The sequence below is a fragment of the Leptopilina boulardi genome, unplaced genomic scaffold (assembly GCF_019393585.1).
Source record: "Leptopilina boulardi isolate dan_hultmark-lab unplaced genomic scaffold, ZJU_Lbou_2.1 LbouV2_310, whole genome shotgun sequence".
Lineage (NCBI taxonomy): Eukaryota > Metazoa > Arthropoda > Insecta > Hymenoptera > Figitidae > Leptopilina > Leptopilina boulardi.
Window position 1 is genome coordinate 2,793,025 of NW_026137875.1, and position 27,089 is coordinate 2,820,113.

Genomic DNA, 27,089 nt, shown 5'->3' on the forward strand with positions numbered 1-27,089 from the left:
ATACATACCAAGACATTATTCTGCATTTTACACTAAAAAATTTCACTATATAATGAATAAATAATAAATTTTGCATATTATTTATAAAAAAAACTACATAAAAGTTCAGATATTATATAATAAAATGTAAATGTAAAAATAATATTAAATAAATCATTGCTAATACAATATTTAAAAAAAAATTTTTTTTACTTGTATATCAACTTTAATTCTGTTCACTTGACTTTAAAAATATCAATTTGTTGGAACAAATGTAATTATCAAGAACAAGTTACAATGAGACGGCAAGACATTCTACTTAAGCATATATAATATGCAGGAAAAAAAATTTATATGCACTTGTACATGCGCAATTCAGCCAAGTGCGAGAAACTTTTTAAACTATTCTCTCTCAGTTTGCGTGAAATCGTCTTTCCATCATCTTCTATAATAATTATTTATGCATATAATGGATGGCAAAGAGTGTATGTGCTTATTAATTTTTAAAAACTTATTTTCAATTGCCTAAAAAAAAAAAAAATTTATTTAAAAAAACATTCTTCTATGCGTTCTTTCTTATATTGTACTAAACAAAAATTGTATTCTTTTTGTACACTGAAAAAAAAATTTATTTGATTCAAATAATCGATAGTTACTTAATTATTATCAAATAAATATTTACTTGAACCAAATAATTTTTTTTTTGAATCAATTAAATTATATTTATTTTAAAAATAGAAATTATTGATTCAAATACAGTTTATTTAATGCAAATAAAAATTATTTGGTTCAATTAAATATTTATTTGATAATAATTAAGTAACTACCAATTATTTGAATCAAGTAAATTTTGTTTTCAGTATATAGTTTCAAAATCTATTATATTTTTTTGAAATATTTAAATCTAAAATAAATCTATTATTCTCTACATATAATAATTTACACTTTTAAATGTTCAGAAATATTTTAAACTAAAATACACCTACATTTATAAATATAAACTTAAATCTAGAACCAATATAAAAAAATGTACATTTCTAACATTTTTTTATTGATTTTAAATTTTATAATAATAATAAACAATATAAAAAAACAATAATATAAAATTAAATTAAAATAATTTAAATATATTTAATTTAAAAATTTTTCAAATTGACAAAATCGTGAATTTATATCATATGAAATATTCTTAATTTTTAATTTAATTATTGTTATTTTTTAATTTTTGATTCAGCTCTGAATTATTTTATGAAATTCAGTCGAATGACTCTTCAATTACTTGGAGTATGGCCCGATCCTGATAAAAATAAATATTTAGCAACTTTTCATTTTTTCGCAATGGCAGTGTATTTATTTTCATTTGTAATTTTAGCACAAACAATACAATTAATTATCATTTGGGGTGATTTAGATGCAATGTCTGAAATTTTAGCTTGTGCATTACTATTAATATTAGTTGCCATGGCAAAAATGACATGCCTCTGGTGCTATAGAAAAAGTATGTATATTGAAAAACATTTTTTTTTTGCCATTCTCTGCCAAACGGACACTCCCTAGTGTCCAAAATTGGTCCAAAAAAAAAATATATATATAATTGTTGTTATTGTAGCTTCAAAAATTAGTTAAATTATTCAGACAATCCATATTAAGGGCTTCTGGGGGTCACTGATTACAAATTTGACGAATCTAAAGTTAATTTTCCAAAAATTCAAAATGGCGGTTACAAATTGGCGAACGATTTTCAAAAATTTGATCAGATTTGACTGAAACTTTTTACTCGGGGGTTTTTGGAGTCGCTGATTACGAATTTTAAGTTTATTTTTGACAATTCAAAATAGCGGATCCAATATGGTTCCCAAAAATATGAAAATTTGATCAGATTTGACTGAAATTTTAAAATGAAATATCTAAAAACACCGAGATAATAAAATTAATAACAAAACTTACATTATTTAAAAATAATTGTTGCTATATAGTATTTGCCATTTTGAAATTTTAAAAAATAATTTCAAATTCTTAATCAATAATCATAAAAACTTCCGAGTAAAAAGTTTTAGGCAAATCTGATCAAATTTTCATATTTTTGGGAGCCATATTGGAACCGACATTTTGAATTTTCAAAAATAAACTAAAAATTCGTAATCAGCGACCCCAAAAACCCCCGAGTAAAAAGTTTTAGGCAAATCTGATAAAGTTTTAGAAAATCATCCGACATTTTGAATCAGCCATTTTGAATTTTTGGAAAATTAACTTCAGATTCGTCAGATTTGTAATCAGCGACCCCTAGAAGCCCTTAATATGAATTGTCTGAATAATTCAATTAATTTTTGAAAATTCAACAACAATTATATTTTTTTTTGCATTTTTGTAATCCAGGTGCCATATTGGTCGTCCATATTTATATTTTCTAAAATGCTATACGACAAATGAAACTAGACACCTTAAGCTACAATTTCATGTATTCAATGATTTTTGAATATCAAACCAATTTTGGACAATAGGGGGGTGTCAGTTTGCAGAGAATGGACCATATATATAAATAAAAGAAACTAATATAATTAATAATAAAATTTTGTATATAATAATTATTATTATTATTAAAAATAAAAATTAATTTAAGTTAGACATAAACTTTCAACATTTTTGAAACTTTCGTTTATTATAGTAAAAAAGAAATGTTTTAGTCAGATATAGAAAATTACCAAACTGTTTACATTTAAAAAAAGTAATAAAACGTGGATTTAGTGAGACTAAATGTTTTTGACTTTCTATTATTTTTTTATCAGTACTTACAATCAATTTAAGTCAATAAATTTTTGTAATATTTTATTATCAGTAAAAATCGAGAATTTGCGTCAGACAAAATATTTTAAAATTATTATCAGTAATAAGGGTCATTTTTAGAAAAGTACAGATATATTTTCAAATTTTAGTAATTTTAGTAATAGTTGTAAGAAACTGTTTTAGTCAGAAAGAACCTTTCTGAATTTTTTATTTCAATGGTAAAATTTAAATTTAGTCAGAAAACATTTCAAGAAAATTAGAATTAAGACTCTATTTTTATAAAATTTTAACTTTTGTCATTATATTTGCAATTATTGCAATAAATATTTTAAATATAATATATTAAGTAAACAAAAGTTGTTGTTTTTTTTCCCATTAGGAATGATAAAACTTCTTGCCTTTATTATTCAGGATTGGAACAATGCAAAATCACATGAAGAACAGAATATAATGCTCGAATATAATCAATTTAGCAAGAAAATATCGCAAATTTATATTTTAATGGCATTTACAACAAGTGTTGCACGTTTTTTTCAAATTTCATATATCAATGCTGATGTTTGGTTCACAAATTATTCAAATGCAACTCGAATATTAACGGTTGCCGCCTACTTTCCATTTGATTGGAATTACAGTCCTGTTTTTGAAATTACATATATGTTGGATTATACAGCAGCACTTTTAGGAAATCTATGCAACGCTGGTACAGATAGTCTCTTTTCACAAATTGGTTTTCATTATGCCGCTCAATTTCGAATTTTGCATTTAAATATTATTAATATCGCCATCGATGGAAGCAGTAAACATTTTAAAGTTAATTTTAAAAAAAGACTATGTTACATCGTTCAAAAGCACGAACATATTAACAGGTTTTGAGGTTTTTCTAATTTTTTTTAAATTTGGTTCATAAATATAAAAAAAATATTTAAAAAATTTTAAATAGGGGAATAGTGTCAGGGTTGGACACAGTTTTGGTTTTTTGTTTATAAATATTTTGTTTAGATAAATTCAGTCAATTGTGGTATATGGGTGGAAAGATCTACAAAAGAGGAACACTTTTGCTGTGGACCGTAAATTGATTGGTCCAAAATTAAAAAAGTTATAAACATTTAAAAAAAAAAATCTAGTCAGGGTTGGACTTTTCAGTCAGGGTTGGACACTTTTTGAAAATCGAAACGCATTATTGGTAAAAACGTAAAATAACATTTGTAATGTTTTTTATTCTTATTTTTTCATGTTTATCTTTACTTATTGTTTACAAATTGTAAAGCTTCATGGGTTTAAAAAAGGAATGAACTCAAATTACAAAAAATAACGCTTTATTGTTCCAAATAACTCAATGAAATGATGAACAAAATTTATACAATTTAAGTATTATTTTTCTAATATCTTTGGCACAATTTTGCACTGAAATATCAATAAAGTAAAATTTATTTGTATATTTATTTATAAATTGTGTCAAATTCATAATTAATATGGGTGTCCAACCCTAACTAGAAGCATCATTTGGAATTGTGCTAACCATAACCAGACATGTGTCGCGATTCGATTTTTCACTTTTTTTCTTCTTAAATTATGTACCCCACAATACATTCAATAAGCTTACCTTGCCGAATTCTTGCTTTTTTTTTACACATTTTTTAGGTTTATTCACAAGTCAAACAAAACTTTTTTTGTCTCTTCGATTGCATCGAAGTCACAGGAGACGCTACTTTTGATTCTCCAAAAATGTAATGCCACAAAAAGTTAGGTTACACTACTAGAAGATTCGTCACGTACGCACACAGGTGGCGCTAGTGTTCTTATTTAAAAAAAGCCAAGTGTCCAACCCTGACACTATTCCCCTACCAAAAAGAAATTTTTGGTATTCTTAATTAGGACATTTTTTATGACATTTCCTTAACATAATTATTATCCTGTTATTTATATATTGTAAATATACTAAAAGATGTCTGGGAATGCTTGAAGATACATTCTGTTTCATGTTGCTTGTGCAATTATTGTCGCACAGTATCCTCTTTTGCGTCCAAGGTTATCAACTAATTTTAGTAAGTTAGATTTTCAACCTTTTATTAAAAAATTGAATCTAACTAAAAAAAACAAAACCAAAAAAAAACTATTAAAAATGTATACTTTTCTATAAAAATTAAAATTAGTATGACTTGTCACTTGACAATTATTATTATTGACTAATTTATAATTTATTTATTTTAGTATCTAACAGATAATGATTCCAAATCGGTTCTATTGGATTCAATATTTATGATTATTTACCTTATTTATATGTTAGGAAACTCATATATTTATTGTTACGTTTCTGAAATTCTTCAAGAGGAGGTAAATTTTTTTTTAAATTTCGTTAATATTATTGAAATTTTATAAATTATTATACAACGCTAAAGTCTACAACGTTTATATGATCAACGATTAGAAAACACAGTATTTTTAATTAATTAAAATTAATGAAATATAAAAAATTTTATTTAAAGAAACATATTACTTTAAAAATCGTTAATCATATCGATTATGAACTTCATCATCGAATTATTATTTAAATATACATACACTGCAAAAACAGATGTCTTATTTCAAGACATAAGACACTTAGGAAATGTCTTAAAATTATTTCGACTTGATCCATTGGTTAAGAAAATATCTAAGACGTTTCATCATTGGTCGAAATCTAAGACACTATAAAATGTCTTAAAAATCGGGACAAAAGTGTCTTAAAATAAGATATCTGTTTTTGCAGTGTATGTAATTCAGTAAATAAATCCAACCAAAAAAAGGATAATTACATTATTTTTCAGAGTCTTACTATAGGATTATCCGCCTATAAATGCGAATGGTTTTCTTTATCACCAAAAATGGCGAGAAATCTTTTATTTATTATTCAACGTTGTCGAAGACCTGTTAAATTTACAGCCGCTAAAATCTATGAGATGAACATGCAAAAATTTGGAAGCGTAATTAATTTACTTTTATTTCTATAGGAAAATAGCAAATTATTAAATAAATACTGGAAATATTATTTTTTTTTACGAGGAAAGTGGAAAATCTACATAACCTTTGGTATCCAAAGCAGATACCTGGAAACAGTTCTTGTTCTGGTCGACCTACTAAAAACCACATACTTAGGCTGGACTAATCCTTACATTACGAAACTGACGATCTTTTCTTGATCCTTGTGAGAGACTTTTTAGCCTCCTCAAGGGTTGACATAAAGACTCCACATTTTCCACTACTAGCAAGGTGGTTGGTACTAACCTTCCCGTTGATCTTGTCTCAGCATAGGAGGCAAATTGTACTCTTCTTACAGTCTGCGAACTTATGATCGGCTTCTCAGCACTTAACTCTCTGCTTATGCTAAATTATCCTTACTCTAGCACCACTTTTCCCTTAATCTTCACCAAGCGTCCAAATTTACGCTTTTTGACGATAACGAACACTAGCACAAGCAGAGAGTTAAAGCGCGCAACCGATTTGTCCTCCCAATTTGCAGTCACTACCTATATTGGCGCAATCGGTGACAAATCATAACTCTTTTCTAAAATAGGCAACATATAAAACCAATTTTTTATACGTCTCAATTCCTTCAGCCTGTCCGCCTCTTCTGGGTCCATAACCACAACTGCGAGCTTCATCCCTCGCTGGTTAGGTCCTAGAACTATCACTTAGCTTATTGGGTACTTTTTCCAGGACTTTCTAAATATCTGCTTCCTCGGTAAGGCAATCCAAGTCGCGGATCTCCAGTGTCACCCTTTAATCCACCGTCTGAACCTTATGCATGTCTTTCACCGTTTTGGCAACTTCAACGGTAAAGACCTCCTTATTAAAGCCGTCTCCAATTTTGATCAGAAGGTCTCCTATTTTTATAGCTCTAGCAGCCATCATCCGGATTCACCTTTTTTTACGAAGCTTGCCTAAAACGCCAGCATACAACCATCTTTGACCGACTAGGACGACCATCGTAGAACCACTTGTCACTTACTTTTCTTGAACAAGATTCTGCGCCTTCGGAGTCTCCGTTTTGCTTACGTCCCTATACTCTGGAGATGCTTCCTCATTCTTTTTTTGATCTGTTTCCACCTCTGGACTACAAGGGCTTCTTTCCCTTTTCTTGGCTTCATGTATAGCGTGTCTTAGAGCGCAAGATTGGATATTATCCTTTCTCGCAATTCTGATTCTCCAATTTTCATCTCCGAAACCAAGAGCGTACTTAAAGAGATCGTTACCGCTGTGCGCCTCTTTGTGCTTCTTTCTTACCTCGTCTACAATGACCTGAAGAGTTTTCAACCCGTCCTTAATTGTTCAGTTGACGATTTTATGAATGTTGCAAGACTTCAGCATTTTCTGGACTCAATCTTTACCAACAACTCTGCTTCCTCTTCTATGAACTTATCGCATTTTTCGCGGTCCTTGTCGATTGCCTCCGCATCTATTTTCGAAGGTATCATATGCTAGCAGTACTTATGATGCTGCTAACCACTCACTCCTTCCACGATAATCTGCGGATCCATCTTCTCCACGATTACTCGTGGCACTGGAAAAAATTGAGCGCCACCGTGGTATGTCCTCATTGTAGCATCAAATGTTGCAGTACTCAAGGAGTTCAATACTATAGCACTGTTTTCATTAGATTCCGACGCTAGGGAGCCAACTTGCTTACTCCCAGAAGTGCCTGCATTGGGGTATCTCTCCCCTGCACCGTAAACGTCCTTTCTTAATCTTTTCTAATCATTTTTTAATCCCCTTTCCTTACATCTTACTGTTTTATGTCTTTTAGCGAAAAGCCCAGCCACGATAACAAATTCTATCAAAAATATACAATACTTTCGGTACACGGAAAAAAATAGTTCGCGAAACTTTCGTAAAGTAGTTTTTCACTTTTGAACGGTCCCAAAGTTTGGAAATCTTTCATTAACTTATTCCAAGATTTCACGAACGTTCATCACTCTCTTCATGACAATCAATGTCTGCGCACGCGCACAAAAACAAGTTTGTTGAATCTTGAAAAAAGTTAATGAAAGATTTTTCAAACTTTGGGCCCGTCCAAAAGTGAACAAATAGTTTACGAAAGTTTCACGAACTATTTTTTTCCATGTAGTGGACATCTATCCGCTGGATTATTATTATTATTATTATTATCATTGTTTTATGATAGTTATATTATATGTATGAATTAATATTTTCAGATTTTGAAAACTTCCATGGGATACTTATCATTATTGTTAACAATGAAAAAGTCACATGGAAATGGATAGCATTTTGAATACTAGAATATATATATAGAAATTAATTAAATTTCCATTGAAAATAGAATATGCGTATAGTTTTATAAAAATAATAAATTTATACTAACTTTGAAATTGTTTTTTAAAATTATTTCCTTTATAAAAAATACCTATATCGTACAAATTACTAGTATGTATCTTTAAACATTAGAGTCATTAACTTGCATACCTCTCCATATACTTATTGACACAAATAACATTTTTTCGATATTGTAATATTAATTTTAACTTTTAATTTAATTTAACTTATTTATTTCACTTGTTTATATTTTTTGTACACCTTTATATATGTGAGGTATTTCACATTTATAATGTTCTAAGTTGAAAAATTAATTTCTCGAAAAAAAACGAAACGTGGGGAAATTGTTGTTCTACCTGACGATAAAATATCACAAAAAAATTTTTTGACTTTTTTTAAATTTTGGGGAAAATAGAGGAAGGAGGGCAATTTTATCAGCTTTCGTTGACATCGCCTGTTATTTGAATTTTTGCTGTCTATACATGAAATAAAAAAAATTTGTCATATAAATGTTTTTTGAAAATTTTTTAATGCTCTTTTTAATGGTGAATTATTTTTTTAAATTTTTGAATTTTGACCTTGATTTTCTATAATTAAAAATAGATTGTCTATTTTCACCAAAATCGATACATTTATTCCAAAATAAATAGTTGCAAATGAAAGCTGAGATTTTTTTTCGATCTGTATACAAATTTTCAGAATGCAGATTTTTTTTGTTTTCGATATATTAAATGTCAAAGATTTTATGTCGCAATGACATTAAAAAATGAAATATTAAGTTACTTTAAAATATTATTTTAATATTTTTTTTTATTTATTTTATTATTATTTACTAATTTTTTTCATTGATGTTGAAAATTTAATTTAATTATTAAACTCACTAATCTATGTACTTTTTTTCATATTATCATTATAATATCCTATTTCTCTTTAGTATTTGCTTATTAATTTAAAAAATAATTTCAACTTTTGTTGATTTAATCCAAATGTCCTTTTTTTACTAAGGCACACGGAAACTTACAAGTAATTGACGTTTAATTTAATTGTAAATAGAAAAGTCCTCATATGACCGTAAAAATAATTATTATGAGAATTTAAGGACTGTTTTCCTACAGAATTTTTTTTCTTCTGAGAATAAATATTGCGAACAAACTAAGAAATAAATGCGCACAGAATTTATTATACGCTATATGAATTAAGAAAATAATTCACTATTCCCGTATAATGGAACTGAATAACATAAAGTCAATTTACAATACATAGTACATATATGTATAATAAAGAAGCATATGGGATTATAAAACTTTCGATTAATATGAATAAATAATGCATTAGATGAATAGCAAAAAAAGAAGAGCATGCGTTGAGATATATATTATAGTCCAAGAGCAACAAAAAAAAAAAAACTTTTAAAACAACTGTCCATCAGTTTGCATCAACTTTTCATTCAGAACAATTAGCAATGTTTCACTTTTATTTAATGGCAGCATATCAATTCATCGGTGTTATTCTAGTGCAAACTATTAAATTAATTATTATATGGGGAGATGTGGATACAATGAGTGAAATTCTCACATGTGCATTATTACTTGTTTTATGTGGTTTGGCAAAAATAATTGCTCTTTGGTATTATAGAAAAAGTGGGTATTCAGATATTGTATATTATTATTAATAAATTATTTTCATTAAAAGTTATGTATAGCAGGAGATATTCGAGAATTATTAAATAGATTTTTATTATTTCCTGTGTTAGAAATAAATATATTGTAATGTCAAAAAAGAACAAAAATGAATTAATAGAAATCAATAAAATATTTACAAATGATACATTTTATAAAAATTCAAAAATATAAATCATTAGTTGTAATAAAAATAGAAAGTAAAAATAAAACAAGAAATAAATTAATATCATCAAATGGAAATTTCAAATCATACTACTATTTTATTTTATTTTTAACTATCAGAAAATTAATCAAAATGTCACAATAAAATCATAGTTACAGGGGGTCAAATACGTAGTTTTTTCCGGATTCCACTTTTCACATTACGTATTCCGGTTTCCACATTCCGGATCCCACTTTTCACATTCCGGATTCCACTTTCAAAATTCCGTATTCCGGATACTATATTCCGGGAATACGGAATTTTGAAAGTGGGATCCGGAATTTGGGATCTGGAAAGTGGAATACGGGATGTGGGATCCAGAAAAAGTTACGTAATTGACCCTTAGGAAAAATTATGTAATATAAATATCAAAAATTTTTCTCGTCACATTCGTACACATTCATACATATTAAAAAATTTTATTGGATTCTTAAAACGCCGAATTTTTATTTGTCCGAAATTACAAATGGCCGAACAAACAATCGACTGAAAGATTTCGGCGCGATGTTTAAAATTCACCAATCAAAAGTTATCAAGAAAATTGTGATTGGTGGATATTAAAAATCGCGCCGAAATCTTTCTGTTGATTGTTTGTTCGGCCATTTGCAATTTCGGATAAATAAAAATTCGGCGTTTTAAGAATATTCTAGCAAATAAAAATTCGGTGCCAAAAAATTCTGTTAATTAAAAATTCTTTAAAAAAAGAAATTCTGACAAATTGTTGAAAATGAAAATCCTAACTAATAATTTTTATTGAATAATTATGCGCCTCCCCCCTGACCATATGCCAATTTTTTACAATTTATAATTACCGGAAAATTGTTAAAACACCATTTATTTTCATTTAGAATTATTGGATGTTCTTTCGACTATTATTCAAGACTGGAACAATTCAAAGACACAAGAGGAACTCGATATATTAAAAAGTCATGGTTATTTGAGTAAAAAAATATCTTTTATCTACATTTCTATGGCGATGAGCGCGAGTATAACACGTGCATGTCAATTGACATATATGAATGCAGATTTTTGGTTTAAACGTCATTTAAATGCAACTCATTATTTATCAATGGAAGCATATTTTCCATACGACACTGAACCAAGTCCAATTTTTGAAATAACATTTGTTGTCGATTATATGGCGGCATTCTTTGGAAATCTAAGCAATTGCGGTACTGACAGTTTATTCATTCAAATTGGATTTCATTTTACTGCTGTATTTCGAATTTTACATTTAAAATTAATGAATATCGCCACGGAGATAAAAAATGGAAAAGTCGATTTTAAAGATAAATTGCGTCAAATTATTGAAAAACATGAGGATATTAATAGGTGATGCTTTAGCCAAATTTTCATTATATATATATTATTTACTAAGTTTTTTTAACATTCACTTATGCATATATATATAGTGAATAGAAAAATTGTGCATAATAATGATAATAATTTTAGTTTAATTTCTACTTAAAAGAGGTCTTGGACTTCTTCAAGATATATTCTCAAAAATGCTAATGGTTCAATTAATGGCTCACAGCATCCTTTTTTGCATGCAGGGTTATCAACTAATTCTTGTGAGTATCCATGTGAAATTTTTTAAAAAAAATTATGAAAAAATCTTGAAATGTAAAAATATTTTTTTTTATCATTTGCGGGATATTTAAATTAATTTTCTATTTACAATTACTTGATTACTTTTATAATTTAAATTTCCTTAACCCTTTGCGTCATGCAGGGTCTCTCAGACCCAGTTATATTTTTCTAGTTTTAAAATTTACAAATTGATCGGATTGACTTGAAACTAGTTACTCGGGAGTTTTCGGGGTTGCTGATTATTAATCCGGTTTTTCAAAATTCAAAATGGCTGATCCAATATGACGGATTGAAAAGATTAAAAATTGATCGGATTCGTTTGAAACTCGTTATTTAGGGGTTTTCGGGATCGCTGATTACGAATTCGATGTTAGTTTTTCAAAATCTCTCAAGGGTACAGTAATACGTAAACTTTGTTAAATAGAAAAATATATATAACTGAAAGGATTAATATGATTCTATTTTATCAATATTTTAAACTATAATTGTGAATTAGTATTTAACAGATGAAAATTCAGGAACCGTTCTATTTGATGCAATTTTTATGGTCGCCTATCTAATGTACATGTTGCTGAATTCGTTTATTTACTGCTACGTCTCAGAAGAATTAAAAAATGCTGTAAGAAGTTTGAAAATTATTGTTTTAAATAGTTGATAAATTAATATACTTTATTAATAATTAATATAATTGCAAAAGACATAATACAGCAAGTTAAATCTTAAAAAAAATTAATTTTCGAATACCTTTTAAGTCAAAAGAATATAATATTTAAAAAATAGAAAAAAATTTCTATCAGAATAAAATAATTATTATATGTTGAATAATGTGAAAAAAAAACAGATGTCAATAAGAAAAAAAATTTTTTTTTTACTAACCAGAGTATAAAACTTGGAGAATCAGCCTACAGTTGTAAATGGTTTCATTTGTCACCTCAAAATGCAAGAAATTTTATTATTATTATTTTACGATGTAGAAAACCAATGGAATTAACGGCCGCTAAGTTTTATGTAATGAATATGGAAAAGTTTAGCAGCGTAAGTATGTTCATATGAAGGCTTAACAATATAACTTTCTGATACCTAAAACAAACTCAATCTAAGTAAACTTTTCTTTTATTCGAAAAGTAAATATTGCTTCGACACGCTAACTTTATCTACAATTATATATGACAAACTTTACACATGCAAAATTATTTTAACAAATATTTAAAGAATTTTATACAAATTATACAAAATTTTCACTGATTTAGATTTTAATAAATTATAATCCATTGCATATATATATATATATATATATATACTAGGGGGCTATGCCCCCTGCGCGCTTCGCGCGCCAACCCCCATCCCCCCTCCTCTCTTCCCCTCCCCCACCCTAAATTTAAAGGTTAAGACCGTTTCAAGACTCTGAATATAGCCGCAAGTCCCCCCTTTCTCTTCTACCCCCCTTCTCTTGACTTGCGGCTATATTCAGAGTCGTGGAACAGCGGCCTCGCGCGCCAACTCCCATCCCCCCTCCTTTTCCCCTCCCCCAACCCTAAATTTAAAGGTTAAGATCGTTTCAAGACTCTGAATATAGCCTCAAGTCCCCCCCTCCCTTTTCTTCTACCCCCCCTTCTCTTGACTTGCGGCTATATTCAGAGTCTTGGAACAGCGGCGGCGGCGTTGGCGGCGATATCTTTTTGTAATATAGGTAGATATATATATATATATATATATATATATATATTGTTAATAAATGTTAAATATTATTAATTAATTATTGAATGTTTCAGATTTTAAAGACGTCACTGGGATATCTATCATTGCTACTTACATTGAAAAAAGCCTTATAGGGGAAAATAATTTAGTCTTCATTATATAGAAATATAGAAAATATATAATTTATTAAATATTTATAGTTTTGTAACAATTAGTATTTTAATAAATGAAATGTTATATTCTTTGTTTTTTGTTTACCATTATGTGGAATGCAGTATTAGATGTAAAAATTCTACAATTTTGTCAAAAACTGATAAAAATTAACTAAGTTAATAAAATTGATAAAAAAAAATTATTTTAAAAAATCTTTAAATTTTATTTTATTTTAATAAAATTAATTCTGTTAATGAGCTGACAGCGTTGACTTTCAGCCATCAGAGTTCATTTGGTAAAGAATTGCGTTAACCGTAACCTGGAATGGTTTTCAGTAACATCATTTCATTTTCACTTCATTTTCACTTCCCCTGATACTTCATCTCACATTCACACTTTTAATTAATTTTAATTCACTTGATAATTACATTGTATGGTAGAAGAATTAAAAAAAAATTGTTTAGATTTTCAAAAACTTATTATTTAGTGGATGTTGAGGTAGTAACGATTATAATACTTACGGGAGGCAATATTGTATTAATGTTTTAAGAAAAAAATTTTGAAAATGTAATTTCAAATATTGCAAATTTAAAAAAAAACCTAATTTCACGGAATATACATACTCTTGTATTGAATAAATATTTATGAATTTAAGAATCAGATGCACACAGAATTTATTTCTATCCATCTGTAAATCAAGAAAATAATTCTCTTTTCGCATGATGGTAAAGAATAACGTAAAGTCATTTTTCATAAGAATGTATACATATAATAAAATCATATGATATTCTGAAACTTTCGACTTAGGAATATTGATAAATAATGCATTAGATGAATTGCAAATGAAGATGAAGCATGCGTCGTACATTTGTATACTAGTCCAAGAAGAAAAAAAAAAACTTTTAAAACAATTGCCTCTCAGTTTACATCAATTTGTCATTCAGTCATCTACATATATAATAATATGGATGGTAAAGAGGGTAATTTTTTTATTTCATTAATATTTATTTTTTTTTCCATCGATTTATCTCATTTGTCATTTTGATTCATAATGTTTATTTTTATAAAAAAAAAAATTTCTTTTTCAATATCAATTAATTTATGATATTTTATTTTCATGTAGCTCTTAATTATTTTATGAAATTGAAATTTATGAAAGTCGAATTAGTCTTCAAATTTTGGGAGTTTGGCCTGATCCAGAGAAAAATGAACAATTAGCAACGTTTCACTTTTTTTCAATGGCAGCATATCAATTCATTGGTGTTATTCTACTGCAAACAATTAAATTAATAATCACATGGGGAGATGTGGATGCAATGAGTGAAATTCTCACTTGTGCATTATTGCTAGTGGTATGTGGTTTGACGAAAATCATTGCCCTTTGGTATTATAAGAAACGTAGGTACTTTTCTAATTAATTACTCATTTTTATTAACAATAAAAAAAAAAAATGTCTAAAGGAAATATTTTTTAATATTGGTTAATAATTAATTATTATTATTTATTCATAATTAATTGTTCTGTATTTAACATTATAATAATATATTATTATTAACTAATTCATGTATTATTTTTTTAATTTTACGAGGGAAGTGGGAAATCGGCATAAACCTTGATATCCAAGGCAGATACCTGGTCAACCTACTAAAAACCACATCCTTTGCTTGACAATCCTTCATCCTTTGGAATTACCGTTAATCTTTAAACTTCGTAGGTGATGGTTCCTGGGATCTCGCTCACGTGACATTTATGATCTATTTGTTCTTTATTCTTGCGAGATGAGACTTTTTGGCTTCCTCGAGGGCAGACCTAATGACTCATATGCTCCTTTACTTTTGATGTGGTCGGTTCTAACTTAACAGTCTAACTGTACACTAGCAAAGCAGCTGTAGATTTTCTTACTATCTGCGAACTTATTATCAGCTTTTCCAAATTTAATGCACGTAACCGATTGGTCGTCTGCATCACAGTCTCATCGTATATGAACGTAACCGAAACATCGATAACATCTGATGACCATAAGTCTCCTAATTGGGCAGCATATAAAACCAATCTGTATACGATTTAAATTCTTCAGTCTGACCTCTTCATCTGAATTGATTACTACAAACACGAGATTGATTCTTTGACGGTTGCGTCCTAGAACCGTCACCTTCCTGCATCCTAGCTTTTCAAGTTCCTTATCTAGAACTTCCTGGATTTCTACTTCTTGGGTATCTGTATCTTCGGTGCTTCCGTTGCCTTAACGTCTTAATTTAAAAATTTTCTTGTTTATTAACCCTTTCATTTTCTTGTTCATTATTTTCTTGATATTTATTTTGATTATTTCCTTGATAATAATTTCGATTTGCATTTCCGTTAGGATTATTTTTATTTTCTTAATAATTGTTTTGTTTATTTTGATAGCTTCGTTGGTTATTATAATTATTATCAGAATTGTTTTTTGGATTATTTTGAAAATTTCCAGAATTACAATTAAAAAAGTTTCTTTGTGAATTAACTGGACCTGCCTGATTTTTGATTCGCCTCGGGATTAATTCGGTACCTCCTATATAAATGAGAAATACTCCTATCCACCATCTGGGGGGTACTAAATGAAGAACGAGATACCCTAGAAATCCTCAAGGGAGAGTTGACGCATGTTTCGCCTTCCACTACTTTTGCGGGTAATCGAAATCGAAAATGATGAAAAAATATGATATACTATTGGTCAAAATGAGCGGGATTTTTTAAAATGCCTTTAATAAAAACCATTTTAAACAACCGCGCTCATTTCGAACCAATCAAATAAATTTTGGATTAACTTCCGATTACGGTTACCCTCTACCAATCACAGTTCAGCTCGACTTGCGTCAACTCTCCCTTGAGGATCTCTAAAGATACCCCAAAGGATATTAATTAATATTAAATATTACTCAATTCTTAATAATAATTATTATTATTATCATTTTTAATATTTTTCATGAAACTAAATTTACTTTTTTTTTTTTTACTCAGAATTATTAGAAATCCTATCGAGTATCATTCAAGACTGGAACAATTCAAAAACAAAAGAGGAACTCGATATATTGAAAAGACATGGTTATTTTAGCAAGAAAATATCAATTATTTATATTGTTATGGCCATGGGTGCAAGTGCAGCACGTATTTGTCAAATAACATACATGAATGCAGATTTTTGGTTTAAAAATCAATTAAATGCAACGCACTATTTATCAATGGAAGCATATTTTCCATATGATATTGAACCAAGTCCAATTTTTGAAATAACATTTTTTGTCGATTATATGGCGGCATTCTTTGGAAACTTAAGCAATTGTGGAACTGACAGTTTATTTTTTCAAATTGGTTTTCATTTTACTGCTGTATTTCAAATTTTACACTTGAAACTTATGAATATTGTTACTGAAATTAAAAATGAAAAAATTGATTTCAATGCAAGATTACGTCACATTATTGAAAAGCATGAGGAAATTAACAGGTTTTCTTCAAAATTAAAACAATTCTTTTTTATTCAATTTACGATTTTAACATATTATTAATAATGCATATAAAAATTATGCATAATAATGATAATAATTTTGTTAATATTTCTACTTAAAAGAGGTCTTGGACTTCTTCAAGATATATTCTCGATAATGCTACTGGTTCAATTAATGGCTCATAGCGTTCTATTCTGCATGCAGGGTTATAAATTGATACTTGTAAGTGTAAATGAAAAATTTGTGAATGCGAATAAATATTTAATAATTTTTCTTAAACTTATCTTAAAAAAATTAGTTTTATTTTATTTCACATAATCAATAGTAATTTGTTGTATATTAGTATTTAACAGATGAAAATTCAGGAACTGTTCTCTTTGATGCAATTTTTATGGTTGCTTATCTTTTTTACATGTTGGGAAATTCGTTAATCTATTGTTATGTAGCAGAAAAATTGAAAAATGCTGTAAGAATTAAAAATTTTTTTAATTAGGTATTTAAGATGATTTTCAAGCATCTTAAATGTTACTGTCTATGTGTATATTAATTATATATTTTTTTACAGTGATATGAAATACAAAATAATTCATAAATATTTTTTTTCTACATTACTCATTTTCTAAAATGAGTAATCCAGAACAAAATTTTATGATTCATTGATGTTGAAATTTACAACGTTTAGGATTAACGATTAAAAAACAAATTATTTTTTAAGAGGAAAAAAATAAAAAATAGTTATGAAATTAGAAGATTTTTTTTTGACGCAGATTCGTCTCCTGTAGTTGCAATTGTTGATGATTAACAAGCATTACAAAAAATATTTATGACACAAAAATTTATAAAAGCTTTTATTCAAAAAAATATCTTTTTTAAAAATCGTTGATTATAAACGTTGTAAACTTCAACATGATTATAGGACTTATATCATTTTTTTTAATACTCATCAGAGTATAAGACTTGGTGAATCTGCTTACGAATGCAAATGGTTTCATTTGCCACCTAAAAAGGCAAGGAACCTTATTATTATTATCTTACGGAGTAGAAAACCAAAGGAATTAACTGCTGCTAGGTTTTATGTAATGAATATGGAAAAATTTGGTAACGTAAGTATACATTTGAAATATTTGAAATGTCACATTAATTAGCACTACAAATTATTTTTATTACAGATTTTAAAAACGTCAATGGGATATCTGTCACTGCTACTTACATTAAAGAAAGCCTAAAAATAAAAGAGAACTGGAAAAGTTAGTATTCATATGAAAACATACTTAACATTTTGATCACTAATCTGTACAGTGTATGTTATAAGTATATACTTTTGTAAAAATTATTATATACCTACTAAAAAAAGATTGTAAAAATTTTAACTTAAAATTTTCAGGAATATCTATTTGTAATTTTTAAATTACCAATAAAAATTACATGTATATTTTATATATTAAATAAATAATGATGTTTTTAATATTTAAAAATTTTTCAACATAACCATCTGCAAACCATTTTCCATCTCCATTTGTCTATTTCTTTAAATTTTCAATAGAATTTGTAAACCAATCAAATTTTTTAAAAATTTAGACACTCCTTTTTTCCACTTACTAAAATTTTCTTGAATTTTCCCCACCAAGGTTGCACAAAATTAATTTGGCGTGCAACAGAAGTGTTAAATAAAAAATACGCTTCAACAAGATTCAAGTGCATTTCAATAAAGAGGATTGTCGATAAAAACTGTAGTCACTGAGTGGTGGATAAAAATTCAGCCGAATGGATGCAATTTTTATGACATTAAGCAACAAAACTATACGTTTCCAGAAACTTTCGATTTTTATACATATTGCATATAAAGTATTATATATGAAAATGAGCATGCGTTCTGGTCAATGTGCGTCAATGTAGAGAAACTTTTGTAAAACAATCTTTTTTTTTTCTTAGTTTCAACCAACACGTTATTTTGTTATCTTCGACACTTAAAAAATGCATGGAGAAGATGGTGTGTATACCTATATTTTAGTTCAAAAAAAAAAAATTTTTTAAATATAAATATAGTGTTTAAATTTATTTTTTAGTTTTCACCAAAATATTTCTACATTTATTTTTTTCATTTATCTTCTTTCAATTACACGCGAGAATAAAATACATATATCAAAAAACCTCTAAATAAAAATCTAAAATTAAAATTCTTATTTATGGCTAAAAATTACGAAGTGGTCCACTACATTTTTATGATGAGATTTTAAAAAGTCATGTCAAAAATTTTATAATTTTTTCGAATCGCACGAATATTGATGATAATCGAGAAAATTTAATCAAAATTTGAATAAAGTCAGAACAAAACGAAATACTGAATGAGTGGTCCTACTTTAATTTAAGAAAACTATAAAATTATTTATATGACGTATAAAAATTAAACCAGGAAGCTCTTCCCTTGATGATTTCTAATTTCAATGATCGATAGTGATGTCCTTAACGTCTTTGTACTTTGACGAGTTTATTTACTAAATTTCTAATAATTTATATTATTTTCGGTTATTTGTACGGTCGGTAATACTACCGTACGAAGTAAAAACTTGGTTAATTCATATTTTGGCGAAAAATGAGTTTTTGGTATCAATGGATTCGTAACAAAAAAACGCATCTGATGGTGTTATTAAAACAAGGAGGGGGTCCTATATGTTTATTTCATAAACATTATGCTTCCTCATTGTGTAAAGCAAAAAACTCGCTTCCTCATACACACACATACACACACATACATACATCCGGACAATTGATCAGGATCTCATATAACATGTTTCTATATAGAGGAAAATTTGTTTTCACCATTTTTAAAAATTTTATAAACGAAAGGACTACATAGCTTCCTCCGCGAGGAAGCAAAAAATTTTATTTAAATATTTATTGCAAAAAAATAGTTATAAACAAGGAGGGGGTCCTTTATGTTTATTTCATAAACATTATGCTTCCTCATTGTGTGAAGCAAAAAACTCGCTTCCTCGTGAAGGAAGCAATGAATTTGTCCAATTCAATTTATTGATTTAAAAAATTTCGAGTTAAAAATGTTTTAAATTAATTAAATTTTTTGAAAAATAAAGAAAATTTTAATTAATTTTGAGTGTAACATAAACTTTATATATACGAATCGATTCGTTTTAATGCAAGAAATACAATTATTTTATTCATCAACTTGAATTTTAAAAAAACACAAAATTTTTTAGCTAAAATATGAATTTTCAATTTTTCAATTTTTATTAATTCTCAAATTTTAAATCAAATCTATACTTTATATATACCAACCAATTCGTTTCAATGCAGGGAATAAAATTATTTCATATATAAACATGAATTTAAATAAACACATCATTTTTTAGCTAAAATGAGAATTTTTGAGTTTTTAACTTTCTTTAATTCTTTAAATTTCAATCAAATCTATACTTTATATATGTCAATCGATTCATCTTGACATAAAGAAGACGACTATATTATATATTACCTTAAATTTTTCGATTTAAAAATTTTTTCAATTAAGGGGACTTTCTGGTTTAGAATTTCAAAAAAATCGATTTTTTTTTTTTTGCTTAAAAATGTTCCATAGTATCATAGAATTACTGTCCCAAAACGTTTTTAAAAAAATATGTACAAAAACAAAAGTTATAACAATATTTATGACGGTATGTATTTCAACAACAATCTACAGTTATCTTATTTACATATTTGGTGTTCCTCTTTTATTGATATTAGCTTGAAACATGTTACTTGAGGGTTTTTGGGGTCGCTGATTACGAATTTGATGTCAGTTTTTGAAAATACAAAATGGCGGATCCAATATGGCGGACGAAAAAATAAAAATTCAACCGGATTTGCTTTAAACTTGTTACTCGGGGGTTTTTGGGGTCGCTGATTACGAATTTGATGTCAGTTTTTGAAAATACAAAATGGCGGATCTAATATGGCGGACAAAGATTAAGAAATTAATTAAATTTAGTTGAAAATGGTTACTTGTGGCCTTTTGAGATTGCTAGTTATGAATATAGGCACAAAACATTATCGTTCTAGGAACATCAAATTCGTAATCAGCGACCCCAAAAACCCCCGAGTAACAAGTTTTAAGCAAATTCGGTTCAATTTTTATTTTTTTTGTCCGCCATATTAGATCCGCCATTTTGTATTTTCAAAAACTGACATCAAATTCGTAATCAGCGACCCCAAAAACCCCCGAGTAACAAGTTTTAAGCAAATTCGGTTGATTTTTTATTTTTTCGTCCGCCATATTGGATCCGCCATTTTGAATTTTCAAAAACGGACATCAAATTCATAATCAGCGACCCCAAAAACCCCCGAGTAGCAAGTTTTAAGCAAATCCGGTTGAATTTTTATTTTTTCGTCCGCCATGTTGGATCCGCCATTTTGAATTTTCCAAAACGGACATCAAATTCGTAATCAGCGACCCTAAAAACAGCGGGATACGAAGTTCTGTTGTAATAAAAAGTTGTTTGATATTCATGACTCAATGAACTATGTTATAAAAACTTTGAACGCGTTTTTCTCGAAAACTCATTTTTTAAACTGGTACAGAGCTTTTCTCGAAATCTACCGAACCGATTTTGAAATCCCAAAAAATTTTCGATTCTTTATTTAAAAAACTGGGGCCTAAACCTCTAAAAACTCATATTTCTACCCCCTGTGTTTTTATATGGAGGTAAATTGACCCAAAAACACGGCGTTTTTGTTAGTTTTTGAGAAAAATGTACATAAAAAATAAAAAAACCTTTAAAAAAAATCGTTTTTGAGGTTTAGGCCCCAGAATAAATCCTTATGAAGAGATTCCCGTTTGGAAGTTGAATTTATGTATTACAGGTTGCCCGGAAACTAACGTATCAAAAAAAAGGTATCTTTTGGAAGACGCCACCTACAGCTATGAAATTGAACTAAATACACTCAAACATATTTTTTAAATTTTCTCTACGCAATGTGCTACAATGTCCAAAAATAGTTTTTACAATTTCTTTAATACTGTTCTTAGGATAAAAGTTTTAAAACCTTCCTTTTTTGTCAATTCTAAACCAGAAAGTCCCCTTAAAAAAAAATTTTTGGAAAAAAGACGATAAAATTTTTTTTTTGGGTTATTTTTAAAAATCTTGTTCACAAAAACGATTCACACACACACACACACACATACATACATACATCCGGACAATTGATCAGGATCTCATATAACATGTTTCTATATAGAGGAAAATTTGTTTTCACCATTTTTAAAAATTTTATAAACGAAAGGACTACATAGCTTCCTCCACGAGGAAGCAAAAGTATGCTAACTCGAGTTAAGGAGTCCGAAAATCGTAGCTCGAACATGAGATAAGAAACAAAAACTCAGTCAACTCGAGTTGAGTATTTTTGCTGTCAAAAACGTAATCGAATTTCATGCATAGTTCCGAAGCGAAAACCTTAACTCGAGTTAAATGAGTTTTTATTTCGAAAAATGGCATGAGCTAGACCCTGTGTTTCGAAAGCAAACTTCTCAACTCAACATCGTTTAACTTCGGATTCTCGTCAGGTTGATTCGGAATCTCACGCGCTTAAGTTTCGCTACTTTTAAAATGTTTAATTAATTAATTATTATATAAAGACTGTTGTAGTAATTATAAACAGCTGTTGTAAGTTATTTGAATATTATAAGCAAATATAATCAATGTTTTTCTACTAATAACACCGTTTTTTCTCGTGCAATTCTTTTACACATTTTTAATTGTAATAAATTCTATACTGAAACATGTTGATTTAAATCTAATTTTTAAAATATTAATGAATAATAAAATAATAAATAAATTAATAATAATAAAAATAATCTAGTGAGGATGGTAATTTTGTTTTTGAATTTTAATAAAGTAGTTCAGATGGTAAATAGGTGTAAATTAGATCATACCCCAGCAGCGAGAAACGGACCACTTTTTTCAGAAACCATGTATGAAAAATATTTGTACGAGTTTCGTACATAAAAATTTGACTGTTGGTCAATTAAATTTCTATCTCATCAGATACACAGTTTTCCTAAAAGTATCAAATTGAGACCAAAAATTGCATCAAATCTTTGCAACGTTTTGATGCACATAAGTTATATCAAAAAGAGATCGTTTTGTGTATCATTTTTAGAAATGATACACGAAACGGTCTCATTTTTTGATGCAAAAAATTTAATCAATTTATATCAATCATGGCCGAATTGAATCGACTCAAAATTAAACGAATTTTTTTTCAGATATTTTGGTAATAGTACAATTGCGGAGACCATTTCACTATTTAATTTGAAAATGAAAATAACAGAAAATCAAAGACAATGTGCAATTCGATAATTAAAAAGTGACAGCTTATAAACATAACCTAAAATGCATGAGAAAAAATTTGTCGATAAAATCAATATAGCCGAGCTTTTTAGAAGGTAGATGGCAGCACTCATCTATTTTCTTTCTTTAAATTTTTTCTGAATCGTTTTTATAAAAAGCAAAACTGCCATCTACCTTCTAAAAAGCTCGGCTATATTGATTTTATCGACAAATTTTTTCTCATGCATTTTAGGTTATGTTTATAAGCTGTCACTTTTTAATTATCGAATTGCACATTGTCTTTGATTTTCTGTTATTTTCATTTTCAAATTAAATAGTGAAATGGTCTCCGCAATTATACTATTACCAAAATATCTGAAAAAAATTCGTTTAATTTTGAGTCGATTCAATTCGGCCATGATTGATATAAATTGATTAAATTTTTTGCATCAAAAAATGAGACCGTTTCGTGTATCATTTCTAAAAATGATACACAAAACGATCTCTTTTTGATATAACTTATGTGCATCAAAACGTTGCAATAGAAAAAGATACAACCATGTTTACTGTGTACGATTAAGTTAATGAAATACTTAATAGGATACACCTATTTACCATCTTAACAATAAAAATAATCTTTATTAATCACAATCAGATTAAAATTTAACTCAGAACCAATTTTTTTATAATGTATTCCCCCGCCTCGGGTGCCAGCTTGAGTTAGATGAGTTTTTACTTCTGAGCGGCGGCTCGAACTCGCCTACCTTTTCGGAAAGCACTCCTTAACTCGAGTTAACTAAGTTTTGCTTGTGTAAAAAAACACTTGACTCAATTATTTAATATAATTTTTTTAAATAATCCATTTTTTTCACGAAAATATGAGTTAAATAAGTTTTTATTTCGTACGGCAGAATATAGCAAGCTATAAAAAATTTCATTTCCAAATTTAAAACAATTAATTGTGGCATCGAAACTAAACCTAAAATAATCGAATAACACAAAAATCTTGAAAATATTACTTATAGTTTTCGATATGAACTACAATTTTTCTGACAGACTCCCTAGACCTCGGAGTAACACGTTGTCATGACAAAATCTTGTCATTGAAAAATTAGTGATCCACTTCAGAAATTTTGACTACTATATGTTTAGAAATTTAAAAAATCTTGTTCCTTTAAAATATTTTTTGTACACTATTTACAGCTCTTGAGTATTTCATGAAGTTAAATAGAATTACACTTCAAATTGCCGGAATTTGGCCTGTGGATAAAAATGAATTATTGGCAACTTTTCGTTTTTTTGCCATGACATCTTATTTATTTATCGCTGTAATTTTATTGCAAAGCATTCAATTAATTATCGTTTGGGGTGACATTGATGCAATGAGTGACATTTTACTGATTGGTCTTTTACTAATGTTTGTCACTTTGGTAAAAATGATTTCATTATGGTATTATAAACAAAGTATGTATATTTTAATTTGTTATTTATTACTTTTTTTGTGGTATAATATTAATTATAACACTAAATTTTGATTTTTGTTTAGAGATGAAAACAATACTTAATTCCATTATCCTTGATTGGGATAATGTTGAAACTAAAGAAGATTACAAAATTATGACAGAATATGCAAATTTTAGTAAAAAAATATCGGACACATATATATTTGTGGCACTTGCAACAAGTGTTACACGTTTTATGCAAATTTCATACATTAACAGAGACGCCTGGTTTAGAAGCGATAGAAATCTTACTCGAATATTTGTTATGAACGCTTATTTTCCATTTGATTATAATTATTTTCCAGTTTTTGAACTCACTTATTTTTTTGATCATTTAGCTGCTTTTATGGCAAACATATGCAATTGTGGAGTTGATGGATTATTTTTTCAAATTGGTTTTCACTATTTGGCACAATTTCGTATATTACATTTAAAACTCACGAATATTGCCACCACGACGAATAGTCACTTGACATTATATGTTAATTTTGATCGAAGATTATCTCAAATTGTTCGAAAACATGAACATATTAATAGGTTTCTAATATTGCTTTATTATTATTTTTAAGATATAAAAAAAACAATGTAAATTTTTTTTAAATTATTTTAAATAAGAAAATTTTTTTTCTTCTTTTAATTTCTACTGTTGTTGAATTTTTAAATTAGATATTTTTAAACAGAAATTATTTCTTCTGTATATAAAAGATGTCTTGGATTATTAGAGGATACATTTTGCATTCTACTACTTGTCCAATTGATATCACATACATTTTTATTCTGTCTTCAAGGCTATCAATTTATAAGTGTAAATTATTTCAATTTTATTTTAAACGCTTACTAAAATTAATTAAAGATATATTTTTAATAAAATTTTATTTGATACATTTTTAATTTAGAATTTGACACAAGAAAATTCAAAATTAATTCTTATGGATTTATTTTTCATGGTGGGTTATGTTACTTATATGTTGGGAAATTCTTATATATATTGTTATGTTTCCGAAAAGCTTCAAAATTCGGTGAGAATATTTATTTTATTATTAATTACTAACAAGTCAAATACCTATAATTATAATTTTTTTTTTACATTTCCACTGCTGAAAATAATTAATTTAGAATTTATTTATTTTCAGAGTTTAATGCTCGGAGAATCTGCATATGATAGCAAATGGTTTAATTTAATGCCAGAAAAGTCGAGAAATTTTTTATTAATTATTCAGCGTGCCAGAAAACCCGTCAAATTTACAGCTGCTAAGATTGCTTCAATGAATATGCAAAAGTTTGGCAGTGTACGTATAGAATTACAAAAATAAGCTTCTAGATCAGGAGAAAAAGAAAACTTTTTGATTCAAATAAATGAAATTAATTCTAATATAACTTGTTAAACGGAGTTTTTCCGGGTACTTTGGAGGCCAAAATTTTTAGGTTATATTTAGTGATAATTTTAGCTTGATTAAAAATTAATTTTTAGTTATGTAAAATCAAAATCAGTTTTTATTGAATATTTTGGATCTAATGAAAACCAGATATTAAGATATATTAATAGTTAATACTTTTTATGTATTTTCAATCAAAAACGCACAAACATAACCTAAAATTTTTTACCTCTTAGATATACCATTAATCGTGGCGCGTCACATACGATCGAAATTACTCCATTTTCTATGATATATAAAAAAAGTGTAAATAATAATTACAGATTTTAAAAACATCCATGGGCTACCTTTCTCTTTTGTTAACAATGATGAACAGACACAAATAATTGAAATAAATAACAAAACAATAAAATAAATAATCTAAAATTGTACGTCCATTGTTCAATCGCAGACAAAACTTAATCTTCAGGATTTTGGAAATCTTTTATTACATTTTTTTCATGTATTATTTAGATTTATATATCGTCGAAAAAAACTAAAATTGAAAAAATAAAAAATAAATACAATGTGAAAAAAATTAACAACGAAATGAAATCAAAAATAATGTAAATATTAAACAAAATAAAAAAAATATTAATAAAAAAATTATCATAAACAAGAAGAATTTAAATTTTAATTATTATCATCATTTTTGTATTAAATACAATAAGAATTGTGGTAAAAATTTGTATATACCAATCTAGATTTTTTTTTATATTAACTTTAATTATTATTTCATTTCATTAAATTAATTAAATAATTTAAATATATATTAATTAATTATTTATACAAATTTAGTCTATATATTATACTTTATAAAAAATTTACCATGCGTTTATAATTTCAAATAAATAAAATTTATAAAACAATAGTAGAATTTATAATCATAAAAAAAATCCGAATAAAAAAAATTTAATTACATTACCCAAATTATTAAAATTAACAAATATATTGATGATAAAAATTCTA

The 27,089-nt window shown here is 27.4% G+C and overlaps 3 protein-coding genes across 3 annotated transcripts; all 3 read left to right on the top strand.

Annotated features, from left to right (window-relative positions):
* Positions 1 to 14: 14 nt before the first annotated feature.
* On the top strand, positions 15 to 13,429 carry LOC127283818 (uncharacterized). The gene is made up of 14 exons (XM_051308913.1): positions 15 to 464; positions 1,214 to 1,477; positions 3,143 to 3,632; positions 4,712 to 4,811; positions 4,978 to 5,100; positions 5,574 to 5,729; positions 7,959 to 7,993; positions 8,084 to 8,090; positions 9,506 to 9,716; positions 10,809 to 11,292; positions 11,432 to 11,531; positions 12,047 to 12,169; positions 12,430 to 12,585; positions 13,323 to 13,429. Exons 1-14 carry the CDS (start codon positions 440 to 442, stop codon positions 13,380 to 13,382), a joined length of 2,334 nt encoding a protein of 777 aa, XP_051164870.1. The 5' UTR covers positions 15 to 439; the 3' UTR covers positions 13,383 to 13,429.
* An 820-nt stretch (positions 13,430 to 14,249) lies between these two features.
* On the top strand, positions 14,250 to 18,168 carry LOC127283821 (odorant receptor 13a-like). Its single transcript, XM_051308914.1, has 6 exons — positions 14,250 to 14,263; positions 14,561 to 14,799; positions 16,399 to 16,882; positions 17,006 to 17,105; positions 17,831 to 17,986; positions 18,053 to 18,168. Exons 1-6 carry the CDS (start codon positions 14,250 to 14,252, stop codon positions 18,107 to 18,109), a joined length of 1,050 nt encoding a protein of 349 aa, XP_051164871.1. The 3' UTR covers positions 18,110 to 18,168.
* A 473-nt stretch (positions 18,169 to 18,641) lies between these two features.
* On the top strand, positions 18,642 to 26,631 carry LOC127283662 (odorant receptor 4-like). Its single transcript, XM_051308670.1, has 7 exons — positions 18,642 to 18,873; positions 24,407 to 24,667; positions 24,750 to 25,242; positions 25,411 to 25,510; positions 25,602 to 25,724; positions 25,839 to 25,994; positions 26,405 to 26,631. Exons 1-7 carry the CDS (start codon positions 18,858 to 18,860, stop codon positions 26,465 to 26,467), a joined length of 1,212 nt encoding a protein of 403 aa, XP_051164627.1. The 5' UTR covers positions 18,642 to 18,857; the 3' UTR covers positions 26,468 to 26,631.
* Positions 26,632 to 27,089: the final 458 nt, after the last annotated feature.

Bases quoted from the DNA above. Each gene is read 5' to 3' on its own strand.
- LOC127283821 (XM_051308914.1), top strand. The intron at 16,883-17,005 runs GTTTTCTTCAAA...TCTACTTAAAAG, and splicing joins AAGCATGAGGAAATTAACAG to AGGTCTTGGACTTCTTCAAG. The intron at 17,987-18,052 runs GTAAGTATACAT...TTTTTATTACAG, and splicing joins ATATGGAAAAATTTGGTAAC to ATTTTAAAAACGTCAATGGG.
- LOC127283818 (XM_051308913.1), top strand. From the start codon at position 440: ATGCATATAATGGATGGCAAAGAGT. The intron at 4,812-4,977 runs GTAAGTTAGATT...TATTTATTTTAG, and splicing joins AAGGTTATCAACTAATTTTA to TATCTAACAGATAATGATTC. The intron at 5,730-7,958 runs GTAATTAATTTA...TAATATTTTCAG, and splicing joins ACATGCAAAAATTTGGAAGC to ATTTTGAAAACTTCCATGGG.
- LOC127283662 (XM_051308670.1), top strand. The intron at 24,668-24,749 runs GTATGTATATTT...ATTTTTGTTTAG, and splicing joins ATTATGGTATTATAAACAAA to AGATGAAAACAATACTTAAT. The intron at 25,511-25,601 runs GTAAATTATTTC...TTTTTAATTTAG, and splicing joins AAGGCTATCAATTTATAAGT to AATTTGACACAAGAAAATTC.